At 38.7% G+C, this 25667-nt stretch overlaps 1 protein-coding gene across 1 annotated transcript in view; it reads right to left on the bottom strand.

Moving 5' to 3' along the window:
* Nucleotides 1-23311, bottom strand: part of Tbc1d8-9 (TBC1 domain family member 8/9) — a 303090-nt gene extending 279779 nt beyond the window's left edge. Inside the window, exon 1 of the mRNA XM_090371383.1 lies at nucleotides 23199-23311. Coding sequence (XP_090227509.1) covers nucleotides 23199-23242 — 44 coding nt within the window. The 5' untranslated portion in view covers nucleotides 23243-23311. The remainder of the gene's footprint in view (nucleotides 1-23198) is intronic.
* Between the last annotated feature and the right edge of the window lie 2356 nt (nucleotides 23312-25667).

The raw sequence follows: 25667 nt of genomic DNA, 5'->3' as shown, positions 1-25667 counted from the left end.
GGATCATCAACAGTTGAACCACTGTAATTCATCCCCTTCCTTCTAGTGTCTGCATAAGTAAAGAGGTCTTTTCTGTTTTTCTTTACTTTGTTTTTTTTCTAACTTGATTATATTAACCCCAGGGGCTCGCATTTGGTGAGTATGAGCTTGGCATACCCAGGGTCCTGAGCTGGATATCATCATTCTTCTCTTTCTTGGTGATACCCTTCTACTTCTAAGTCTTGTTCTCTCTCTCTCTCTCTCTCTCTCTCTCACACACTCACACACACACACACACACACACACACACACACACACACACACACACACACACACACACACACGGTAATTCGGAAATTTTTTTTTTTTTTTTTGGTTGATGCAGCATAAGCCTCAGGCTTCCTTGCACTATATAGCTAATAATAATAATAAACTAGACCTGTTTTGCTTTACTTTGTTTTTCTTGTGACTTGATTGTAGACTAGACTATATCTACTACAGGCTTCTGTGTCGCCTGATAATTTATATACATCCCATGAATGTTTCTTCTCTGCCATGAGTCTCATTAGTTCATCTGATATCCATTTACGTCTAAGCCTTGAACAGTATTTCTTAATTGATACGAAAAGCCTAGGAGCATCTATGATTACATCCTTGAATGCTTCCCATTTAGAATTTTCTGATGGTAACATTATCAGTTGGTTCAACTGTATAGAATTAAAAAACAGTCTGAGACCACTGCAGTCTCCTTTATGAAAATAAAACCCCTTCCCATTACCCTTGACGGTAGTAACATCCTAAGTAAATCCCACATCAATGCCCTCTGATCACTGCTACCTATTGGTTCTTTTATCTGCAGTTTCTTAATGCATAGAATCACTGATAATCAGTTCAAGTGTATTACTCTCTCTCTCTCTCTTGTTGCCTCTCTAACAATGCTGCTGCAGAAAACAGTCCTCCAACAAATCCACAAAAGTCTTGCTAGCATGACTGAACAATCCACAAGTTCCAGTCAATATCTGGAAAGTTAAAATTGCCCATTATAAGACATTTTGATTTACTGGCCCACTGCATTTCTCTGTACAGTTGTTCCTTGTACTTATCAGAGTCATTAGTACAAATAACACACTCCTACTCTCATTTTGCTTTTCCCAGTGGTTATGTCACACCAAACTGATTCAATGCTGCACTGCACTGGCCACCTATGTCAACTGGATGCATTGCCCTAGAATATGTGCTCCTTAACTAAGAGCATAGGCCCTTACCCCATCTATCTTGTCTGTTCTTTTTATATACATTGTACTTCCCTATATTGTACGTGGAAGGAATCCAAATAGTATTTATGTCATGGGCACTACCAAGGTTATGTTATGTTAAGGAGTTGGATATGTGTTGCTGTGTTATAAGGAATGCCTAAAAATTTCAACATTTCATATAAATTCCCCACCTCATCCCAATTTTTATATCATCTACATCAATGCTTCATAAATAGTCAAACGAATTAGAAGTAAACTTATCTCTAAAAATAACAAAACTTACAAAAACTTCCCAGTTCATTTCAAAAAGATACATGAAACAGTGATTTGTTTCCTATTATTTTCCAAGCCCCACTTACTACTTCTGATCGAATTTCATTCATTGGTTCCTCAACTACCACCCATCTCATTTGTCCTAATTATCTGCTCTGTGATTTCTTCCTCTTGAAAAATGGTATTTATGTATATGTTCATGATAATATTCCTAGTCAGAGACATTATTATTATTAGCCATATTTATTATTATTATTATTATTTTATTACTAGCCATATAGTGCAAGAAAGCCCGAGGCTTATTCTGCACCAGCCACAAAAAAAAAAAAAAAAAAAATTTCCAATTACCCTGTGAGAGTGAGAGAGAGAGAGTCAGAAGTAGAAGGGAATCACCAAGAAAAAGAAGAAAGATGATACCCAGCTCAAGACCCTGGGTGTGCAAGCCCATACTCACCAGATGTGAGTCCCTGGGGTGGACTTCCTAATCTCCTTTAGCTTACAAAAACCACTCATCACTTTGAACCCAAACTCTTTGCAATCTAATTTCCCTAACAGTGAAATAATTTCCTTGGTGATTTTAATGTTCAGAACTTGAGCTATCTGCAGTTTTCTACTAGAATACCAGGAAATACAAACACTTAATGCTCTTGATTATTTCCTTACTAGTAACTCTCAATGTGCTATGGCTAATCTCAGCTTCAAGTTGTTTGCCATTACAAGAATGCAAAATAAGATGATCTGCTTGATTTCTATTCCTCTTTTCTTTGGCTGAACTTCTTTAGCTTGAAACCTTATTCAAGTCATGTCAATTCTGTTTTAAATCTTTTGATTCTAATATTTGCTCAGACTGAGTCAGTGAAATTATTCTTGTAAGAATTAACTCCTTTATTCTTCATTACATCCTAAATTTTCATTCATTACTTAAACTGTGTTTCTCTAATAATTACAATCTACAGAAGTTCAAGTCCAATGTCAACAAATATCTTCTTTCGTCTTCTCATCCTCCAACCCAAGCACGGTACTAAGTACTATAGGTTCTAATACCTCTCGTGTTTGGGGTTCACATAAAAAAAAAAAAAAAAAACTACAAAAGGATAACATGCTACCAGGTTCACACGAAGGAGAGATCCTTTGGTTTAGGCAGAATGTATGCAGCCTAAAAAACAGATTCATTGTCTCCAGACTATTCTATTTCTTACTGAGAGAACGAAAATGGGGAATGAGAGAATGAGGGTAGCCTTGTGCAGGTGAAGTTTTTACTGCTCCTGGAATAGAGAAGTTTTTTGTTTTATTACCTTAAATTGGCATATTAACTTATTTTCTAGAGTAGCTTTATATTCCTAGTTATGATATTTAGTTTAAAGTTTAACTTAGATAGAGATTTTGTAGGTATTACTTAGTATCGGTAAGGGTATCAAATCCATGTATTACAAGTTGCAGCTCCGCTGAACGAGAAGTTTTTTAGCCATATTTAGCCGCTTTATTGACCAATTGTTATATTAAATTATTTTCTATAAGTAGCTTATAGACCTAGTCAAGATCCTTAGTTTATTCTGAATTGAGACAGGAAGATTTGGAAGTTAATTAATATTTAAGTGTCCGTAGATTTAGCGTTCGTAACTTGCCGCCATTGTTATACGATACGTTATATCCCGAACTAGATAGCATTGGCTTAGTATAGTATAGTATAGTATATAATATCATATTGTCAATTCATCAGTAAAATCTATTAATCTTGTTAAACTTCATTGTCAATTAAATTGTACTTTTTAACTAAATACATATAACGACTTAGATTTAACAAATGTAACATAATTAATTAAAACATAACTTGATACGGAAGTTATATAAACGGAAAACTTGATACTGAAAAATATATATAGCATTATAACTATGTTGGGATACAAGTTTAGGGTTATAATTTTGTACTGAATTGAAATTTTATTGAAATTAAATCGAAATCATGACTCAGACCAGAGCAGCAAAGCAAAAGGCTCAAGCTAATGGGAGTGCTGTGGCTCAGGGGAGAACTGGGGGGATGGGGGGGGCAGTTGCCCTCTGAATCACAGCCTTTTAAAATGAACTGCTTGCTTGATGTTTGCGGAGCAATCGGGTATGGGACATGACATTGCCATGGGGGATGTCTGTGTGTGCACGATATAAGGAGTATAAGGAAATCAGGCTACAACTCAGCGTTGTTATGGGCCTATATGAGAGCTTGAAGGACAGGGTGGATGCCCTCAAAGGATCTAAATTGAGGGGTTCATCAAGCTCTCAGCTGCCCACATCAACACCAGAGCTTGCACTTGGTCATCACGCAACACAGCAGCAACCCCCAATTCAGAATGTGCTGGTTCCACAGGAACTAGTAGTTGTTGGTGATTCTATTGTCAGGGAAACGGGGAACATGGTACGTAAAAAGGAGAGGTGGAACAGGACCAGGGCCAAAGGTTGTTGACGTAGAGCGGATATCATCTTTTAAGGGCACAAAAGGTGATATAGTTGTACACGTTGTCACTAATGATATTAAGAGTAGGAGACCGACGGAATTACTTAACAAGTACAGGTCACTGTTGAAAAAAAAGCCGTGAATTAGGGTTGAATTTGAAAGTGTCTGCAATTCTGCCCAGACACGATAGGAGGGAGTATATGATGAGAGCCTTGTGAATCTATTTAGCCCTGGAAAGATTGTGCAAGTGTCGAGGGGTAGAATTTTTTTCAGCCTGGTCTGTACTTGTTAACAGGAGAGACTGCTTCTACAGGGATGGGATACACTTAAATAGAAAGGGTGCAAGAATATTTGCTGATGCTATCGATGCAGTGTTAGGTGGGACGGAAAACTGCTAGCTTGGGGGGGAAACAAGAACTAATAGATTAACAGTAGCCACTGGCAGAGGTGAAAGTGATTCTTGCACTGCTTCTATTGAAATGAGCAGCAGCCTGGAAAACAAAATGAAGGGTATTTCAGAGACTGCTGGGAGTCGTTGTGGTACAAGTAAACACATGGGTTGTGTTAGGGTAGCTAAGAATAGGAACAGGTGCATGTATACTTGTGTGTACACCAATGCTAGGAATTTGGTAAATAAATTTGATGAATTTGAGGTATTGCTCAAAACATCAAAGGCAGATATTGTTAGGATCAGAGACGTGGTGTCACACAGATATAAGGAATGCAGAAAAACAAGATGCATGGTATTTCAGAGACTGCTGGGAGCCATTGCGGTACAAGTAAACACATGGGTTGTGTTAGGGTAGCTAAGAATAGAAACAGGTGCAGGTATACTTGCGTGTACACCAATGCTAGGTTTTTTTTTTTGATTTGGTAGTTGTTGGCGCATCGGCTTCTGTGGCCATATTGCACCTCCCAAGGTTTTTGCAGTACTTTGATCCAAGCCCGAGGCGGGAATCGAACCCGCGACCTTTGGGTTGCCGGGCAGGTACTTTACCCACTCGGCTAGCCCGGTCGGCACCAATGCTAGGAGTTTAGTAAATAAATTTGATGAATTTGAGGTATTGCTCAAAACATCGATGGCAGATATTGTTGGGATATCAGAGACGTGGTGTCACACAGATATAAGGGATGCAGAACTGCAATTTGGGGAGTACAACGTCTACAGAAAGGATAGACAGGATAGGAAGGGGGGAGGGGTTATGCTATTAGTTAAGAAACACATAAAAACCAAGGAAGTGAAGCCAGTCGACATCGCTGGACAGTGCAGTGTGGAGTCAGTTTGGTGTGACATAAACATTGGGAGATCAAAATTGAGAGTAGGAGTGTGCTATAGGCCTAATGACTCTGATGAGTATAATAAGGAACTGTACAGGGAAATAGAGTGGGCCAGTAAATCAGTGTGTCTTATAATGGGAGATTTTAATTTCCCAGATATTGACTGGAATTTGGGGGCTGGTTACTCACACACTAGCAGGGCTTTTGTGGATTTATTGGATGATTGTTTTCTACATCAGCATGTTCGGGAGGCAACTAGAGGGAGTAATACTCTTGATTTGATTATCAGCAGTGATTCTTCATGCATTAAGAATCTGCAGATAAATGAACCACTAGGTGGCAGTGATCACAGTGTGCTGAAGTGGGATTTACTCAAAGAGGTAACTACCATTAGGGGTAAAGGGAAGGGTTATTGCTTCCGTAAAGGCGACTACGATGGACTGAGACAGTATTTAAATTCTATACAGTGGGACCAACTGATGATGTTACCAACAGCAAATTCAAAATGGGAAGCATTCAAAGAACTTATCTCGGAAGCTACTAGGCTTTACATACCAACTAAGAAATATTGTTCAAGGTTTAGGCCAAAATGGATGTCAGATGAACTAATGAGGCATATGGCAGAGAAGAAAAATGCATGGGATACATACAAATTAACACATGACACAGAAACCTATGATAGATACAAGTTGATATGCAACCAAGTTACAAAGGAGGTTAGGCAGGCGAAGGCAGATTATGAGAAATCCTTGGCAAGGGATGCAAAGAAAAACAGCAAAGAGTTCTTTGTACAGGTACAGGTCACTGTTGGGGATGAATCAGATTGGTCCACTTGATATTGATGGGTCAGCTGTTGATGATCCTGCTCAGGTAGCTAACAAACTAAATGACTATTTTGCATCGACTTCACACATGAGGAGTTATTCAGCGAGGGGAATGCCAGAGGTGTATTCAACTCTAGCAGTAAGCTACAGAATCTTGAAATAACTGGGAGTAAAGTGGAGGACAAACTGTTGAAGATAAACACAAGAAAGGCACCCGGGGTGGATGGGATCTATCCAGTTATATTAAAGGAGGCAGCAAAGGAAGTAAGCAAACCCTTAGCCATAATTATGAGAGCTTCCTTGGACTCAGGGAAGGTACCCACAGACTGGAAATGTGCAAATGTGACCCCAATTCACAAAGGAGGATCAAAGGCTGACACAAGTAATTATAGACCTGTGAGCTTAACTTCTGTTCCAGGAAAATTAATGGAGGCACTGGTTAAAGAAGCACTGCAGGATCATTTAGACAAGACTTCAGTTATAGCTCAGACACAGCATGGTTGTGTTAAGGGGAAGTCTTGCCTGACCAACTTGATTGGATACTATGATGCAGTCACAAAAGAACTGGATGCAGGGAATAGCTTTGATATTATATACTTGGATCTTAGAAAGGCTTTTGATACTGTTGCACATGGAAGACTGCTACACAAATTGGAGCAGTGTGACATTGGAGGCAAATTGCTGCTATGGATAAAGGGGTGGTTGAGGGGGAGAAGACAGAGAGTGGTAATCAATGGACACTGCTCATCGTGGACTAATGTTATTAGTGGAGTCCCTCAGAGCTCAGTGTTGGGTCCATTATTGTTTTCTGTATTTATAAATGATATTGATGATGGTATATCAAGCTTAATGTCCACGTTTGCAGATGATACAAAGGTTGGCAGGGTTGTCAAGGACACTACTGACACTATGCTGCTGCAACAGGATCTGGAAAGGTTGAGCAGATGGGCTGAGAGGTGGCAAATGAAGTTTAACATTGACAAATGTAAAGTACTACACATGGGAAACAGCAACCCCAAAGCAACGTATCAACTCTGTGGTACTACACTGATAGTGTTAGAGAATGAAAGGGACTTGGGGGTGGTTGTGCAGGCAGATATGAAGTTCTCTGAGCAGTGCAGACGGGCTGCAAGAGTAGCTCATGGAGTGTTGTCAATGATATACAGGAATTTTTCCAGCAGGGATAAGGAGGTGATTATTCCATTGTATAATGCAATGGTCAGGCCACACCTAGAGTACTGTATACAGGTGTGGAGGCCTCATTTCAAGAAGGATGTAGAGCTGCTGGAACGAGTACAGAGAAGGGCAACAAGATTAGTGAATGGAACAAAGGGGTGCTCTTACGAAGAAAGGCTTAAGTTTTGGAAATTACAGTGTCTGGAGACTAGGCACCAGCGAGGTGATCTGATAGAGGTGTATAAAGCCTTGAATGGTTTAAGCATGCTCAATGCTGATGGGATTCTTCCTCTAGCTCAGAAAAATCACCTGAGAGGGCATAAATTCAAATTGAGGAAAGACAGATGTAGGATAGACCTGCAGAAATTTGCCTTTAGCCAGCGGGTGGTTGGTTGGTGGAACAGACTTCCATCCCTTGTGGTGGAGGTTGATAGCCTAAATAAGTTTAAGGCTCAGCTGGACAGGTATTTTGAACGAACAGAGGGGTGAAGTGGAAGTGGGTTTTTTTTTTTGGCTGATGCTGCATAAGCTTGCTTTCTTGCATCAAATGCCTCTACTAATGCTAATGCTAATCACTGATAAATATATGATACAACAATGGCCACAACACCAAACCCTGAGGGACACCACTAATAACATTAGTTCCACATAGAGCAGTATCCATTGATTACCACTCTGTCTTCTTGCACTCCAACCATCCTTTTATCCATTATAGCAACTTACCTTAATGCCATACTGCTACAATCTGTACAGTAGTCTTTCATGTGCAATAGTATCAAAAGCTTTCCTGAAATCCAAATATATGATATCAAAATTATTTTTTGCATTCAGTTCCTTTGTGACCACATCATAGTATCCAATAAAATTGGTCAGACTAGAGTTCCCCTTGACAAACTCATGCTGTTTCTGAATTATTACTTGATTCTTTAACCAGTGACTCCATTATTTGCCCTGCAACAGAAGTCAAACTTATATGTCTGTAATTATTCGTGCCACCCTTTGATCACTCTTTGTGAATTGGAGATACATTTGCATATCTCCAGTCCATGGAGACTTCCCCTGAGTCCAAGGAAGTTTACATAATTATGGCTAAAGGTTTGCTTAATTCCTTTGTCACCTTCTTTAATATAACTGGATAGATCCCATCTACCCCAGGTGCCTTTCTTATGTTTAACTTCAACAATTTCTCCTCCGGTTTGCTCTCAGTTATTACAAAATCATTTAACTCCCTGTTAGAGTTTGATAACCATCTGGCCCTCTCTTCCTCCTTGAATAACTCATGTGTGAATGTAGACGCAAAATACTCATTTTCGGCTGATTCATCCCCTTCCTTTTAGAGTTTATATAAGTAAAGAAGCTTTTGCAGTTTTTCTTTGCATCCTTTGCCAAAGGTTTTGGCAAAGTATGCAATCTTAATCTTCGTGACTTGATTACAGACTGTTTTGACTCCGTTATGTATATATTTCCAAAATTAGGAAATATAAATAATTAAACCAACATAGGTTTCAAAACTATATTATCTTCAAATAAAACTGCATTCTTATTTGCAATTGGCACATTATTTTTCTTGTAAACAGCTAGTCTATAAATCACAAATTCATCTTACTCTGGAATACTGTTTCCACATCTGGGGTTATGCTCCCAAAACTTCTTTAAACTCCTGAATTTTTCCCAAAAGAGGACAGTCTGGTTAATTAATGGTCCTCAAAACTCACTTTACAGCCTATCACAGAGATATTCTGTTTCTGTTGCATGCCTTTTCTAGAGACATTTCCATGCTCACTGTTTTTAATTCCATCTCTTTTTTTAACAAACCAGTCCAAATGCATGCCTCAATTGACCAACTTCTGTTCACAGTTAAACTCCAAGTTCACTGAAGTAGCTTACTTCTTGCTCAATTATTCCTTCTTCTTCTTCTCCTGGTCTTTAGAACACCCTTCCTCCATATGTATTTCCTGAAAATTACATATACAGATCCAAGTCAAACATCAGCAAGTATCTTATGTCTTCAAGTTTCAATCTGTATACAATACCAAAGTACTATAGGTTCCAATATCTTTTGCATTTGATGTCACTATATTTATATTTATGTATATATAAAATCTCTCTCAACTTGAGAGTTAAGTAGCCAACAATGAGATCGCAGCCACCACAGGTATTTAGGTAGGAATATCACAATATAAACAAAGAGCATTAAATTTCTTTAATATGAAGCACAGTCTATCTCTAGTTAAATACTGATGCTACTTGTAACAGCCTTCCAAGCCAACTGTGAATAAAAACAAAAAGGCAAACTGACTAGAAAATACAAACAATTTACAGACATCATATGATTCATCAGTGGTTATCAAACTATCCATGGTGAGGAATCAGTTTCTTTTGTTTCCAATCCATCGCGGACAATTCATTTTTCTTGCATTTTGTAAAATGCAATAAAAATGAATTACTCTCAATTTCTATACTTGAGAGTAATTCATTGCAGACCGGTAACAAACAGTTTGTGGACTGGCACCAGTCTGTGGTCCACACTTTGAGTAGCACTGGTTTAGATAACCCATAACATGAAAATGTTGTTGAATAATATCATAGAAATGGTTGTGTCAGCATGCCAAATATGAGAAATCGCTGCTAAGAAAGCAAGGAAAAAAGAAAGTTTTACACATATGTAAACATAAAGAAGAAAAGAGCAAATGAGATTGGCTCTTTACTTAACAATTGTGTGAAAGCCATTAATAATCCAACTGATGAAGTGATTGAATTTTGCATTGATCTTTACAGACAAATGGTGGGAGAACTATGCCGGTGAACCTAAGTATTATGAAAATCAGACATATGGAAATCATAGAGGGCTGTTATACTAGAAAAACTTTTGACCCTGATGGAAAGGCCTCTGGGGAAGATTGCTGTTTTTTTTTCTTTACCACAAAAATACTAAGGCTGGCAAATCAGCGTATTGCCTGTTTTTCTGAGAAAAAAAAAACCAAGTTTCTGGAGAAATGATGCAAACTTACCCAAGATCAATCAAATCTGATGGTGTATAAGCTTTCTTGTTTGAATCAATTGCCACTACTAATGCTAACCCAGTGACAGTATAGGGAGTGGGAGGAAACTTAACAAAATTCTTTCCATCTTGATGGGATTCAAGCCGAGTCTTTTTTTTTACATGGTGTTGGAGGATAGAAATCATAATAACTGTACTATTGCAAGACTGGAGTAGATGGCATGTATTTATTATTTTAACAAAAGTAGCAAATTAATGCATTAGACCATTAAGGTTAATTATGAAGATTTCAGGGACAAGTCCCTTTAATTGGAGAAATGCCAAGGTATCACTAATAGAGAAAGGTAGGTCTAAGAATGAAGTAGGTGCTCAAGACTGGTCAGTCTAATTTCAGTAGTAGGATTAGGTAAAATCATGGCCACTACAAAGGAGGGGGATCAAAAGGTGACAAGAGTAATTACATGCCTGTTAGCTTAACTTCTGTTCTAGGAAAAATGATGGCATCTCTAATTCTTGGTGATTCCTTTCTACTTCTCTCTCTCTCTCTCTCTGGATAATTTGGGAAATTTTTTTTTTGGATGGTCATAAGCCTCAGGCTCCCTTGCACCATGTGGCTAATAATAATAATAATAATTAAAGAAGTAATGCAGGACCATTCAGACAGGAATGTAATTATACTGCATTCACAGTGTGGATTTGTTAAGGAACGATCTTGTCTGACCGATCTAACTGGATACTATGATGCAGTAACAAAGGAACTCGATGCAAAAAAATAATTTTGATATCATGTACATGGATTTCAGGAAAGCTTTTGATACTGCTGAACATAAAAGACTGCTGTAAAAATTGGAGTATGACATTAAGGGCAAGTTACTGCTCTGGATAAAGGGATAGTCAAGCAGAAGAAGACAGAGTGGTTATTAATGTATAATGTTCTTCATGGAGCAATGTTTAGTGGACCCCTTCCCCCCAGGGTTCAGTGCTTGGCTTAATGGCGTTTTTTTTTTTTTTATTTATTAATGATAGTGAAGAAAGTATATCAGGCTTAAAGTCTAAGTTTGTAGATGATACAAAGGTTGACAGGGTGGTAATGATAGTAATCAGGATCATCATCTTGATCAGTCATTTTCAATCCACTGCAGGATGAAGGCCTCTCCAGCAACTTTCCAGTTTTCTGTTTTGTGCAATGGCCATCCATTTAATACCAACAAACTCTTGAATTTCATCTGTACATTTCTGTTGTTGTCTTCAAGGTTTTCTTTTAGCTCCTCTTGGGCACCATTCTGTTACTTTCTTAGTCCATCCGTCATCATATCTTCGAGCTATGTGTCCTACCCGAGTCCATTTCAGTTCTTTAGTTTTGATAGGAATGTCCTTTACTGTTTGCTGCCTAATTCATGTGTTTCTCTTCTTATCCAACAGTCTGATTCCTAATATAATTTGTTCCATTCTTCACTGTCTAGTTTTCAGCTTCTCTTCCATTCTTTTGGTGAGCATCCAAGTTTCACTTCCATAGGTCACGGTGAGGGGGTATACATTGATTCATTATTATTATTATTAGCCATATGGCGCAAGGAAGCCTGAAGCTTATGCTACACCAGCCAAAAAAAAATAATAATAATTCCTGTGTTACCCTGAGAGAGAGAGAGAGAGAGAGAGAAGTAGAAGGGAATCACCAAGAAAGAGAAGAATGATGATATGCAGCTGAGGATTTTATTTTTCAGACAAATTGGGATATTGCTCCTCAGCATGTGGCTATATTTCCTGAATGCCATCCAAAATTTATTCTTCCCTTGACTTCCGACCATTTATCATTGTTACAACTAATGACATGTCCAAGATAAGTATATGAATATCCATCTTTTCAATTCTACTCTTTCAGCAATTATAACCCTTTCTGTGGCATACATGTTCATCACTGTTTTTGTTTTAGCCATATTCATTTTTAGTCTGAAATCCTTACTAACTCTGCATAACTGGGGCTTTTTTCCACTAATTCTTCAGGATCGTGGCTTATGATCACAATGTCATCTGCAAATCGTAAATGGTTTAGTTACTCTCCACTCACATTGAATCCTTTCTGCGACCAGTCCAATCTTCTGAAAGGTTGCTCAAAGGCAGTAGTAAACAGCTTCTGAGATATTGTGTCTCCTGGTCGAACTCCTCTCTCAATTTTAAATTTGCTACTGTCGTTGTCTAGTCTAATAAAGGAGGTAGTGTTCTCATATATTTTCTTCAAAATCATAATACATGTGGTGTCTATCCCTTGTCTTTTCTGTACCCAAAACATTGCCTTATGCTGTATGGAGTCAAATACCTTTTCATAACCCACAAATGCCAGGCATAATGGTGCTTTATATTCATTTACTTTCTCCGTTAGCTGTGATATTACGTGAAGATGATCCATAGTTGAGAATCCTGTCCTAAAGCCAGCTTGCTCTTTCGGTTTTTTTCATCAAGTATGTTAGTAATGACCCTTGTGAACAACTTGTAGATGTGGGATAACAAGCTAATTAGTCTATAATTTCCAATTTGTGATTTATCTCCTTTCTTATGCAGCAAAACTATGATTGCATTATTCAGCTCCTTAGGCACAACACCTTTTCTAATGCATTTTGTGAAGAATCTTGCCAGTTTTTGTGTCATGTCTCTTCCTCCCAATTTTAACATCATCATCATCAGCCATTTTCAATCCACTGCAGGATGAAGGCCTCTCCAGCAACTTTCCAGTTCCTTCTGTTTTGAGCACTGGCCATCCATTTACTACTCAAAAACTCATGAATTTCATCTATCCATCTCCGCCTTTGACTTCCAGGTTTTCTTCTAGCTCCTCTTGGGTACCATTCTGTTATTTTCTTAGTCCATCTGTCATCATCATGTCTTCGAGCTATGTGTCCTGCCCAAGACCATTTTAGTTCTTTAGTTTTGATAAGAATGTCCTTTACTTGAGTTTGCTGCCTAATCCATGTGTTTCTCTTCTTATCTAACAGTCTGATTCCCAATATAATTCGTTCCATTCTTCGCTGTGTAGTTCTTAGCTTCTCTTCCATTCTTTTGGTGAGTGCCCAAGTTTCACTTCCATAAGTCATGGTGGGGAGTATACATTGATTCATTATTTTACGTTTCAGACAAACTGGGATATTGCTCTTCAGTATGTGACTATATTTCCTGAATGCTATCCATCCAAAATTTATTCTTCTCTTGACTTCCAGCCATTTATCATTATTACAGCTAATAACTTGTCCCAGATAAGTATATGACTCCACCTTTTCAATTACTGCTCCTTCAATCATTATTTCCTTTTCCGTGGCATACTTGTTCATCATTACTTTTGTTTTAGCCATATTCATCTTTAGTCCAAAATCCTTACTAACTGTGCATAACTGATTAAGATTTTCCTCTAATTCTTTGGGATCGTGGCTTATGTCCACAATGTCATCCGCAAATCGTAAATGGTTTAGGTACTCTCCGTTCACATTGACTCCTTTCTGCGACCAGTCTAATCTTCTGAAAGCTTCCTCAAGGGCAGCAGTAAACAGCTTCGGAGATATTGTGTCTCCTTGTCGAACTCCTTTCTCGATTTTAAATTTGCTACTGTCTTTGTCTAGTCTAATAAAGGATGTAGCACTCTCATATATTTTCTTCAAAATCATAATATATGGAGTATCTATGCCTTGTCTTTCCAGTGCCCGAAACATTGCCTTATGCTATATGGAGTCAAATGCCTTTTCATAATCCACAAATGCCAGGCATAATGGTGTTTTATATTCATTTGCTTTCTCCATTAGCTGTGATATTACGTGAAGGTGATCCATAGTTGAGAATCCTGTCCTAAAGCCAGCTTGCTCTTTCGGTTGATTCTCATCAAGTATTCTTTCTAATCTGTTAGTAATGACCCTTGTGAACAACTTGTAGATATGGGATAACAAGCTAATTGGTCTATAATTTCCAATTTCTGATTTATCTCCTTTCTTATGCAGCAAAACTATGATTGCATTATTCCACTGCTTAGGCATCACACCTTTTCTAATGCACTTTGTGAAGAGCCTTGCCAGTTTTTGTGTTATGTCTCTTCCTCCCAATTTTAACAATTCTACAGTAACTTCATCTTCCCCCGGGGCTTTCCGATTCTTCATTTTCTTCAATGCATGTTCTACCTCATCAGGAAGAATATCGGGTATGTCGTATGTGTTGCTACTTTGCAATCCATCTTTCCCACTGCTGGTATCATTCCCTCGCTCCTTGTATAATTCTCTATAGTAGTCTTCTGCTATTTGAATTATGCCTTCTCTGCTGTTTATAAGTACACCATCGCTATTCTTCTGTTTCAGTATCATTTGTCTTGCTGTATTACTGCTCATGGCTGCTGATTTAAATCCTTTGTCTTCCCTTAATGCTTGTTCTACTTTTCTTGTGTTAAATCTTCTTATGTCCTCTCTGAGTCTCTTTCTAATGGCTTTGCATAACTCAGTATACTCAATTTTCTCCCTGTCAGTGTTTTTCTTGCTCTTCATTTGTCGTCTTTGATTCATCATGACAAGTGTTTCTTGACTAATTTTTTCTTCTTTGGATTTCTGTTTCCCTATAGGTTTCTTGGGCTTTATCACTTTCAGAAAGTTGTAATATTCCTCATCGATATCTTGGTCCTGAGCAGTCTGCAGAAGCTCAAACTTGTTCTTAAGTTCCAGTACATACTGCTTTTTCTCCTCCTCTGCTATTTCAAAGACCTTTGTATTATTTACTCGAGTCAGTTTTTTCCTTTCCTTTCCTACATCTATATCAAGTGTACATCTTACCATTCTGTGATCACTTCCAACATTTACCTTATTCAGGACGGTAACATCATTCACAATATATCTTCTGTTAGTGAGGATGAAGTCGATTTCATTAGTTGTTAATCCATTTGGACTCTTCCATGTCCACTTTCTGTTCACCCTTTTCTTGAAAAAAGTGTTCATTACTGACATTCCTTGAGATTCTGCAAATTCCACAAGTCTTTCACCTCTTTTATTTCTTTCACCAATTCCAAAATTTCCTATAGTTCCTCTTTCTGCGCTGTTTTGCCTTTTTCCAACCTTAGCATTGAAGTCCCCCATAATAATAGTGTAGTGGGTTTTCTGCTCATCTAGAAGACTCTCAATTTCAGTGTACATTTCTTCAACCTCTTCATCATCATGGCTCGATGTTGGTGCATAAATCATTATAATCTTTAGCTTGTACCTCTTAGAAATCTTGAGTATTAGTCTTGACACCCTTGGTGATGTACTTTTGAATTCCAAAATGTTGTATTTAAAATCTTTATGGACCAGAAACCCAACTCCACCTTCACTCCTTTCACTGTTTCCATTGGTGTACAACGGATTTCCACTTGATAAACTTATAAGTGATTCATTTCTTCTTCTTGTTTCAGCCAAACCGATGATATTAAAATTCACATTTTCTAATTCCTTTTCCAGCTCTAATATCCTGTCTTCACCGATGAGTGATCGTACGTTATAACAGGCCAAGTTCAATTTCCGTGCATGGCAGCCTGGTCGTACCCAGAGATTCTTAGCACCCTCTGCTTCCACTCTGATCCTCTCGCTGCCGTAAGAGGGAGAGTGAAAGCTGCTGAGGACTGAGGGCCATTTGTATTGTTGTGCTCTCATTGCTGGAGCGTTTGGTCTTTTCCTCTTCACGCTGACCAGGCGTCTTGAAGAGAACCACTCTACACGTTCGTTGCCACCTAAGTGACATAACAGGGATTACCATCGAGAAGGTGTGCATGAGTGGATTTTAGGGAGGCAGGCCAACCAGACTTCTCTTAAATCTTCTGTAATAGAGAGATATTGAATCCATCAGTGTTTTAGGCTGAGTGTCTGATAACACACAGGATACCTGTTCCCTTCTAAGCCCCCAATTTTAACAACTCTACAGTAACTTCATCTTCACCCAGGGCTTTTTGATTCTTCATTTTCTTCAATGCACATTCTATCTCTTCAGGAAGAATATTGGGTATATCGCATGGGTTGCAAATTTGTGATCTATCTTCTCCATTGCTGGCATCATTTCCTTGCTCCTTATATAATACTTTATAGTATTATTACTATAAAGTATTAATTATTACTAAAGTTTATAGTTAATAAAGTATTAACTATAAATTATTACTTATATAATACTTTATAGTATTACTTAACAAGTACAGGTCACTGTTGAACAAAAGCCGAGAATTACGGTTGAATTTGAAAGTGTCTGCAATTCTGCCCAGACACGATAGGAGGGAGTATATGATGAGAGCCTTGTCGATCAATTCGGCCCTGGAAAGATTGTGCAAGGCTCAAGGGGTAGAATTTTTTTAAGCCTGGACTGTACTTGTTAACAGGAGAGATTGCTTCTACAGGGATGGGATACACTTAAATAGAAAGGGTGCAAGAATATTTGCTGATGCTATCGAGGCAGTGTTAGGTGGGTCGGAAAACTGCTAGCTTGGGGGGAGACAAAGACCAATAGATTGACAGTAGCCACTGGCAGAGGTGAAAGAGATTCTTGCACTGCTTCTATTAGAATGAGCAGAAGCCTGAAAAACAAGATGCATGGTATTTCAGAGAATGCTGGGAGCCATTGCGGTACAAGTAAACACATGGGTTGTGTTAGGGTAGCTAAGAATAGAAACAGGTGCAGGTATACTTGCGTGTACACCAATGCTAGGAGTTTAGTAAATAAATTTGATGAATTTGAGGTATTGCTCAAAACATCGAAGGCAGATATTGTTGGGATATCAGAGCCGTGGTGTCACACAGATATAAGGGATGCGGAACTGCAATTTGGGGAGTACAACGTCTACAGAAAGGATAGACAGGATAGGAAGGGGGAAGGGGTTATGCTATTAGTTAAGAAACACATAAAAACCAAGGAAGTGAAGCCAGTCGACATTGCTGGAAAGTGCAGTGTGGAGTCAGTTTGGTGTGACATAAACATTGGGAGATCAAAATTGAGAGTAGGAGTGTGCTATAGGCCTAATGACTCTGATGAGTATAATAAGGAACTGTACAGGGAAATAGAGTGGGCCAGTAAATCAGAGTGTCTTATAATGGGAGATTTTAATTTCCCAGATATTGACTGGATTTTGGGGGCTGGTTACTCACACACTAGCAGGGCATTTGTGGATTTATTGGATGATTGTTTTCTACATCAGCATGTTCGGGAGGCAACTAGAGGGAGTAATACTCTTGATTTGATTATCAGCAGTGATTCTTCATGCATTAAGAATCTGCAGATAAATGAACCACTAGGTGGCAGTGATCACAGTGTGCTGAAGTGGGATTTACTCAAAGAGGTAACTACCATTAGGGGCAAAGGGAAGGGTTACTGCTTCCGTAAAGGTGACTACGATGGACTGAGACAGTATTTAAATTCTATACAGTGGGACCAACTGATGATGTTACCAACAGCAAATTCAAAATGGGAAGCATTCAAAGAACTTATCTTGGAAGCTACTAGGCTTTACATACCAACTAAGAAATATTGTTCAAGGTTTAGGCCAAAATGGATGTCAGATGAACTAATGAGGCATATGGCAGAGAAGAAAAATGCATGGGATACATACAAATTAACACATGACACAGAAGCCTATGATAGATACAAGTTGATATGCAACCAAGTTACAAAGGAGGTTAGGCAGGCGAAGGCAGATTACGAGAAATCCTTGGCAAGGGATGCAAAGAAAAACAGCAAAGAGTTCTTTACTTATGTAAACTCTAGAAGGAAGGGGATGAATCAGATTGGTCCACTTGATATTGATGGGTCAAGTGTTGATGATCCTGCTCAGGTAGCTAACAAACTAAATGAATATTTTGCATCGAGATTCACACATGAGGAGTTATTCAGCGAGGGAAATGCCAGAGGTGTATTCAACTCTAGCAGTAAGCTACAGAATCTTGAAATAACTGGGAGTAAAGTGGAGGAGAAACTGTTGAAGATAAACACAAGAAAGGCACCCGGGGTGGATGGGATCTATCCAGTTATATTAAAGGAGGCAGCAAAGGAAGTAAGCAAACCCTTAGCCATAATTATGAGAGCTTCCTTGGACTCAGGGGAGGTACCCATAGACTGGAAATGTGCAAATGTGACCCCAATTCACAAAGGAGGATCAAAGGCTGACACAAATAATTATAGACCTGTGAGCTTAACTTCTGTTCCAGGAAAATTAATGGAGGCACTGGTTAAAGAAGCACTGCAGGATCATTTAGACAAGACTTCAGTTATAGCTCAGACAGCATGGTTTTGTTAAGGGGAAGTCTTGCCTGACCAACTTGATTGGATACTATGATGCAGTCACAAAAGAACTGGATACAGGGAATAACTTTGATATTATATACTTGGATCTTAGAAAGGCTTTTGATACTGTTGCACATGGAAGACTTCTACACAAATTAGAGCAGTGTGACATTGGAGGCAAATTGCTGCTATGGATAAAGGGGTGGTTGAGGGAGAGAAGACAGAGAGTGGTAATCAATGGACACTGCTCATCGTGGACTGATGTTATTAGTGGAGTCCCTCAGGGCTCAGTGTTGGGTCCATTATTGTTTTCTGTATTTATAAATGATATTGATGATGGTATATCGGGCTTAATGTCCAAGTTTGCAGACGATACAAAGGTTGGCAGGGTTGTCAAGGACACTACTGACACTATGCTGCTGCAACAGGATCTGGAAAGGTTGAGCAGATGGGCTGAGAGGTGGCAAATGAAGTTTAACATTGACAAATGTAAAGTACTACACATGGGAAACAGCAACCCCAGAGCAACGTATCAACTCTGTGGTACAACACTGACAGTGGTAGAGAATGAAAGGGACTTGGGGGTGGTTGTGCAGGCAGATATGAAGTTCTCTGAGCAGTGCAGACGGGCTGCAAGAGTAGCTCATGGAGTATTGTCAATGATATACAGGAATTTTTCCAGCAGGGATAAGGAGGTGATTATTCCATTGTATAAGGCGATGGTCAGGCCACACCTAGAGTACTGTATACAGGTGTGGAGGCCTCATTTCAAGAAGGATGTAGAGCTGCTGGAACGAGTACAGAGAAGGGCAACAAGATTAGTGAATGGAACAAAGGGGTGCTCTTACGAAGAAAGGCTTAAGTTTTGCAAATTACACTGTCTGGAGACTAGGCACCAGCGAGGTGATCTGATAGAGGTGTATAAAGCCTTGAATGGGTTAAGCATGCTCAATGCTGATGGGATTCTTCCTCTAGCTCAGAAAAATCACCTGAGAGGGCATAAATTCAAATTGAGGAAAGACAGATGTAGGATAGACGTGCGGAAATTTGCCTTTAGCCAGCGGGTGGTTGGTTGGTGGAACAGACTTCCATCCCTTGTGGTGGAGGTTGATAGCCTAAATAAGTTTAAGGCTCAGCTGGACAGGTATTTTGAACGAACAGAGGGGTGAAGTGGAAGTGGTTTTTTTTTTTTTTTTTTGGCTGATGCTGCATAAGCTTGCTTTCTTGCATCAAATGCCTCTACTAATGCTAATGCTAATGCTAGTAGTCTTCCACTATTTGAATTATGCCTTCTCTGTTATTTATAAGTACACCATCCCTATTCTTCAGATTTAGTATCATTTGTCTTTCTGTATTGCTGCTTATAACTGCTGATTTAAGTCCTTTGTTTCCCTTTGTGCTTGGTTCAACTTTTCTTTTGTTAAATCCTCTTATATCCTATCTGAGCCTCTTTCTAATGGCTTTGCATAACTCAGTATACTCAATTTTGACCTTGTAAGTGTTTATCTTGCTTTTCGTTTGTCATCTTTGGTTCATCACGACAAGTGTTTCTTGACTAATTTTTTCTTCTTTGGATTTGTTTTTATCTATAGGTTTCTCGGGCATATGATGCAAGAAAGCCCACTTATACAGCATCAGCCAAAAAAAAAAAACCTTCCCATTTCACCCATCCATTCGCTCCAAATGTTTTTCTACTTTTGCCTTGAATTTATTTAAGCTGTCAACTTCCATGACAGATGGAAGTTTGTTTCAGCAATCAACCATCTGGTAGCTAAAGGCAAATTTCTGCATATCTATTCTGCAACTGTCTTTCCTCAATTTGAATTCATCCTCCCCCTCATGTGCGTAATCTGAGCAAGAGGAAGAATACCATCAGCACTGAGCTTGCTCAAACTATTCAAAGCCTTATACACTTCAATCAGATCACCTTGCAGGTGCCTAGTCTCCAGATGCTGCAATTTGCAGAACTTAAGACTTCCATCATAAGAGCATCCTTTTGTTCCCCTCACCAGTCTTGTTGCCCTTCTCTGTACTCGTTCTAGCAACTTTATATCCTTCCTAAAATGAGGCTTCCAGACCTGTATGCAGTACTTAAGGTTTGGCCTGACCATAGCCTTATACAGAGTGGTCCGTAATTTGTGGTACAATCGGCAAGAGGCTGATTCTTCATGAAAAAATAAGTCAAATTGCAGAATAAAATTTTTTCATATGAGGCTTCGTTTTTTAGAAAATCAAATTTAATATTAGTTGAGTACACATGCACTTGACTAAGACACCGTTGAGGGGATCTCGATACCGACCACTATTTACTTTTCTGTTTAGTGTCCAGTGTGTACTTTAACATAGGATATGAAAATTAAAATGAGACACTTTATTTCCTTTTGATAATTTCCTTTTATTAGTTTCAGAATTGTTGGAAATACTGCCAATTCTGTTGCATACAAAGCTCAGCTCTGCCTCACTAGATTACCTTGAAGCCTTTCCAGTGTGTTTCGAGTTTTTAACATTTCGAACACCAGTACAATCCTTTCCTTCAATTGTACAAGACTGATGGTGTCTTTGTAATACATGATTGCTTTGATATGACCCCATAAGTAAAAGTCTAAAGGTGTCAAATCTGTTGACCATGGTGGCCAAGCGATTGTTCCACCACGACCGATCCAACGTTCATATCACTCACTTAAAAAGTTCCTCACTTCTCGAGTAAAATGACAGCTGGGGTGTATGATGGTGCCCCAGCTCACAGTCTTCTAGTATCCAGAGATACATTTTCTAATATTCCGGGTAACCTGTTGCATTATAGGTGTAAGTACAATGCACCCCTTAAATTATCTGGAAGAAAATAAGGTCCCATGATTTCGTTACTGATTATACCAGCCCAGACGTTCACGCTCCACCTTTCTTGAAAATGCGTTTCAACAATAATGGGAGAATTTTCAAGTGCCCACCAATCCATATTATGTACATTGAAAATTCCGTGTCATGTAAATTTGGACTCATCAGTCCATAAAATTCGTGATAAAAATTGTGGATGCATAAGTAACCAATGGTAGAAAGCCATTCGTGGAACAAAATCATGAGTTCTTTTCAGCAATAGTAGAGACATATGATGCAAGAAAGCAAGCTTATGCAGCATCAGCCAAAAAAAAAAAAAAAACTTCCACTTCACCCCTCCGTTCATTCGAAATACCTGTGCAGCTGAGCCTTAAATTTATTTAGGCTATCAACTTCCACAACAAGGGATGGAAGTCTGTTCCACCAACCAACTACCCGCTGGCTAAAGGCAAATTTCCACACATCTATCGTACATCTGACTTTCCTCAATTTGAATTTATGCCCTCTCCTTAGTCCTTGCACACTCTGGACATGAAATGGATGCATCCTGTTCTCATGTAGTAAGCGAATAATTGTCGACCTGCTAATGTTATGCCAAGAAGAAAGATCTCTCATACTAAGATGAGGATTATTATTGACATCTGTCATAATTTCTTCTTCTGCATGATTAGGCAGTCGTCGACAACGTCCATGATTTTGATGCAGAGAATGGAACGAACCACAGTCAAACAGCATTTGCTACACTCTTTGAATTACTTGCCTGTCCGGATGATTACAATTGGGATATCTCTCTCTGTAATAATTTGCCACAGCAAAAGCATTTCCAGCACATGCTCCTAATGCAAATAGCATGTCTGTGTATTCTTGATTACTTTACCTTGCCATATCGATGGGTTGATAGAAATTGATAGTGAATACTGATAATAAGTAAGATGCTAAGACTGATGATAACAAATGATGACATTGTATACAAACAGAAGAATACACAGTGGTCAGTATTGAGATCTGCACATGTCTTAGTCAAGTGCACGTGTGCTCAACTAATATTTAAAGTCAATTTTCAAAAAAACTAAGCCTCATATGAAAAAATTTTATTCTACAATTTCGACTTTTTTCATGAAGAATCAGCCTCTTGCCGGTTGCACCACGAACTACAGACCACCTTGTATATGTACTTTGGAAAGAATGTTAGCTATAGCTACCAAAATGGTGGATTTTTTTTTTTTTTTGCTGATGTTATATAAACTTGCTTTGCTGCATCATTTGCCATTACTAATACTATATGCGTTGGGGAAGGGACTGTCTCCTATAATCGCGAAATATATCAGGAGTGAGGTACAACTTTTGTTCCTGCTGTAAATAACTGATGAGGAATTAGCTGTTTAATTTGAGAAATATTTACTGTATGGAATGACCTAAATTACACAACAGCATACCATTGGACATTTGAATGACTGAATAAACAGTCATTTAATCCAAACAGCCATTAAGGTATTTAAATAAAATAATAATAAATAAATAAAAGAGGGCTAAAGTTTTTCCCCCTGAAAAATAAAATATTCCTAAAAAAATTTATTTTTCAGGGGGAAAAGCTGCACTAATCTCTAAAATTTGCAGGGTTAATACAAAAACTATCTAGTGACAACGAATGTGCGCGCTGTATCAACAGTGTGCACTTACTTCATTTGGATAAGATACCGTATACTTTCGAATATAAACTTATCGTTTCCAATCACTCTCTAATTCACTAAGGAAAACGCAATAATTGTGCAACTTTTGTGTAATTTAATTCACAGTCAATGCATGAAATGGGAGAATGTCACGGTAAAGCAATTTATTACAAGGTATGGGTACTGCTGTTCCAAACTTACCAAAGGGCATTTGTTAAAAGAACTTCTTCAGGCTTCACCCACATGTCAAACGTCGCTTTACGAAGAGCAATATAAAAATATCCAAAGGCAATGCATACGTTTTAATGATAATTAAAGACAAAGTATTTTCGCTGATTCATTTTTATTCACAGGTTTCATTTCACAGCTGTAGCAGTGGTAGACAGTCCAAGCACGTACCACATTAACTTGTAAACATGAAGTTCTGAGACATCTGGTGAACGAATTTTAAACTAAAAAATTAACCAATCCATAATCACTTGAATTATTCATATTCATATTGTATAAGTATTATCGTCTTGAAATATTTTGTTTCTGTCCGGGAAAAATGTAACATGGTAAGAAACACATGGTCTCAAGAAATGCCTGTAGACCTCATCAAGCGTCTGCGCGGGTAGCACACTGATATAGTCAACGTCCAACCCCAGGGCTCACATCTGGTGAGTATGGGCTTGACACACCCAGGGTCCTCAGCTGGATATCATCATTCTTCTCTTTCTTGGTGATTTCCTTCTACTTCTCTCTCTCTCTCTGTCACACACACACACAGGGTAACCCAGAATTTTTTTTTTGGCTGGTGCAGCATAAGCCTCAGGCTTCCATATGGCTAATAATAATAATAATAATAATAATAATAATAATAATAATAATAAAATAGAACAGCCCCGGGTTCGAATCCCGTCGACGATGAGAGGAACTTTTAACCACTACGTGGCTGAGTTAGTCGGGCTCAGGCGTAGACAGCAATGTTTTCCCCCGGAAAAACTCAGGTTTTTTACTTCCAGCAAAGCAAGCAAATCGACTAGAGAACACGCAATTTACAAAACTAATACAAATCGGTAGTTGAAAGTAAATTTCCAGGTCACCCTAATATAATAGTTTTAGCTTAGTCTTTTACAACTTACAAAGTCTGCGCGGTAGCACAGTGGCATCATCACTGCCCTCCTCATATCGGGTGGAAAAGCCCCGGATTCGAATTCCGCCGATAGCGTGAGGAACTTTTTATGAGCTTTTTTCATTCTGTAGCTGAGTTAATCAGTCTCAGTAGCTAGCAAGAATTCCAGTTTGGACAAAATTTCCGGGAAAAAAATTGGGATTTTCCTCCAGCAAAGCAGGCATATCTACCGGAGAACACACCTAATTTACAGATACAATGCACATGGGTAGCTGAAGTGACTTTCTAGGTGACCCTAATATAATAGTTTAATTTTTTAGACTTCACCAAGTAAAACGTTGGTCCATACGCACCAGAGATCCCAGTTCCTGCAAGAAAATTATATCCCATATTAAGAAACCACCATCGCTGTCTGTCTAGACAGTGGGTACCATACACGATGAGTCCATGGATCGTGATTTTTTTGCTTGTATCAAACACCAAAGCGTCCATCAGCATGTTGCACCAGGTATTTGGACTCATCCGACTAGCACACTCGATTATAGCCCGCCAGTGTCCAACCAGCGTGTTGTTGGCATAACAACACTCGCCGTAATAGTAGCATACATCATTATTCTCTTCCTTGGTGATTCCTTTTTCTTCTCTCTCTCTCTCTCTCTCTCTCTCTCTCTCTCTCTCTCTCTCTCTCTCTCTCTCTCTTTCTCTCTCTCTCTCTCAGAGTAATTCAGAATTTTTTTTTTTGGCTGGTGCTGCATAAGCCTCAGGCTTCCTTGCATCATATAGCTAATAATAATAATAATAATATAAGGTTAGCGAGGCTAGCTTTGTAATAGTACCACTGATAAAGTTAGAGAGGTTAGATTTGTAATAGTACCAAAGATACATTAGAGAGGCCAAGCCTGCGTATGAGAGAGCACTGTCTAAGAGAGAGAGAGAGAGAGAGAGAGAGAGAGAGAGAGAGAGAGAGAATTAAGAACAAGGCATTTTTCACGAATAAAAGAGAAAAAAAACCGAATCAGACCGGACCCATGTACACTCGGTGTGGGAAAGTCATAAGCAATCCAGCTGATGTGGTTGAATTGAACATGTAATTTGCCTCTATGTTCACTGAAGAAAGATCCTTCATGCTGAGAACTGTGAAAATGAGGCTGAGTCGTATGAAATTAGTGATTTTGAAATTATAGATGACTGTTTATTCGAAAAATTTTACCGCATAATGCAAGTACCGTTCCTAGAGTTGATGGCATGCACGCTGTAATTTTGATGGAAGAAACCAGGAATTCCATTGAAGTCAATTATGAGGGCATCGTTCGAAACGCAGACGAATCTCATATCACTTGCAGCGCCTCTGGTAGAAATCCTGGAATTCAACCCACAAACGGGAAATAACAAAGAAGTTCTTCCCCTCTGTCAGCTTCACCTTTCCCAAGCCTCCTCCCTGGAACTCACCTGGATTGCAAGCAACCTTTTTATTAACAGGACATTAATCATTCCAGCAAAAACTCAACTCTATGGGTATCGAACCACATCCCTTTTGCTATTGTGGAAATGAGGAG

This window comes from Mastigoproctus giganteus, chromosome 4, assembly GCF_048544385.1.
Source record: "Mastigoproctus giganteus isolate SK-2022 chromosome 4, ASM4854438v1, whole genome shotgun sequence".
NCBI classification, from domain to species: Eukaryota; Metazoa; Arthropoda; class Arachnida; order Uropygi; family Thelyphonidae; genus Mastigoproctus; species Mastigoproctus giganteus.
The sequence above is the reverse complement of the archived record's forward strand: the minus strand, read 5'-3'. Positions and strand labels throughout refer to the sequence as shown.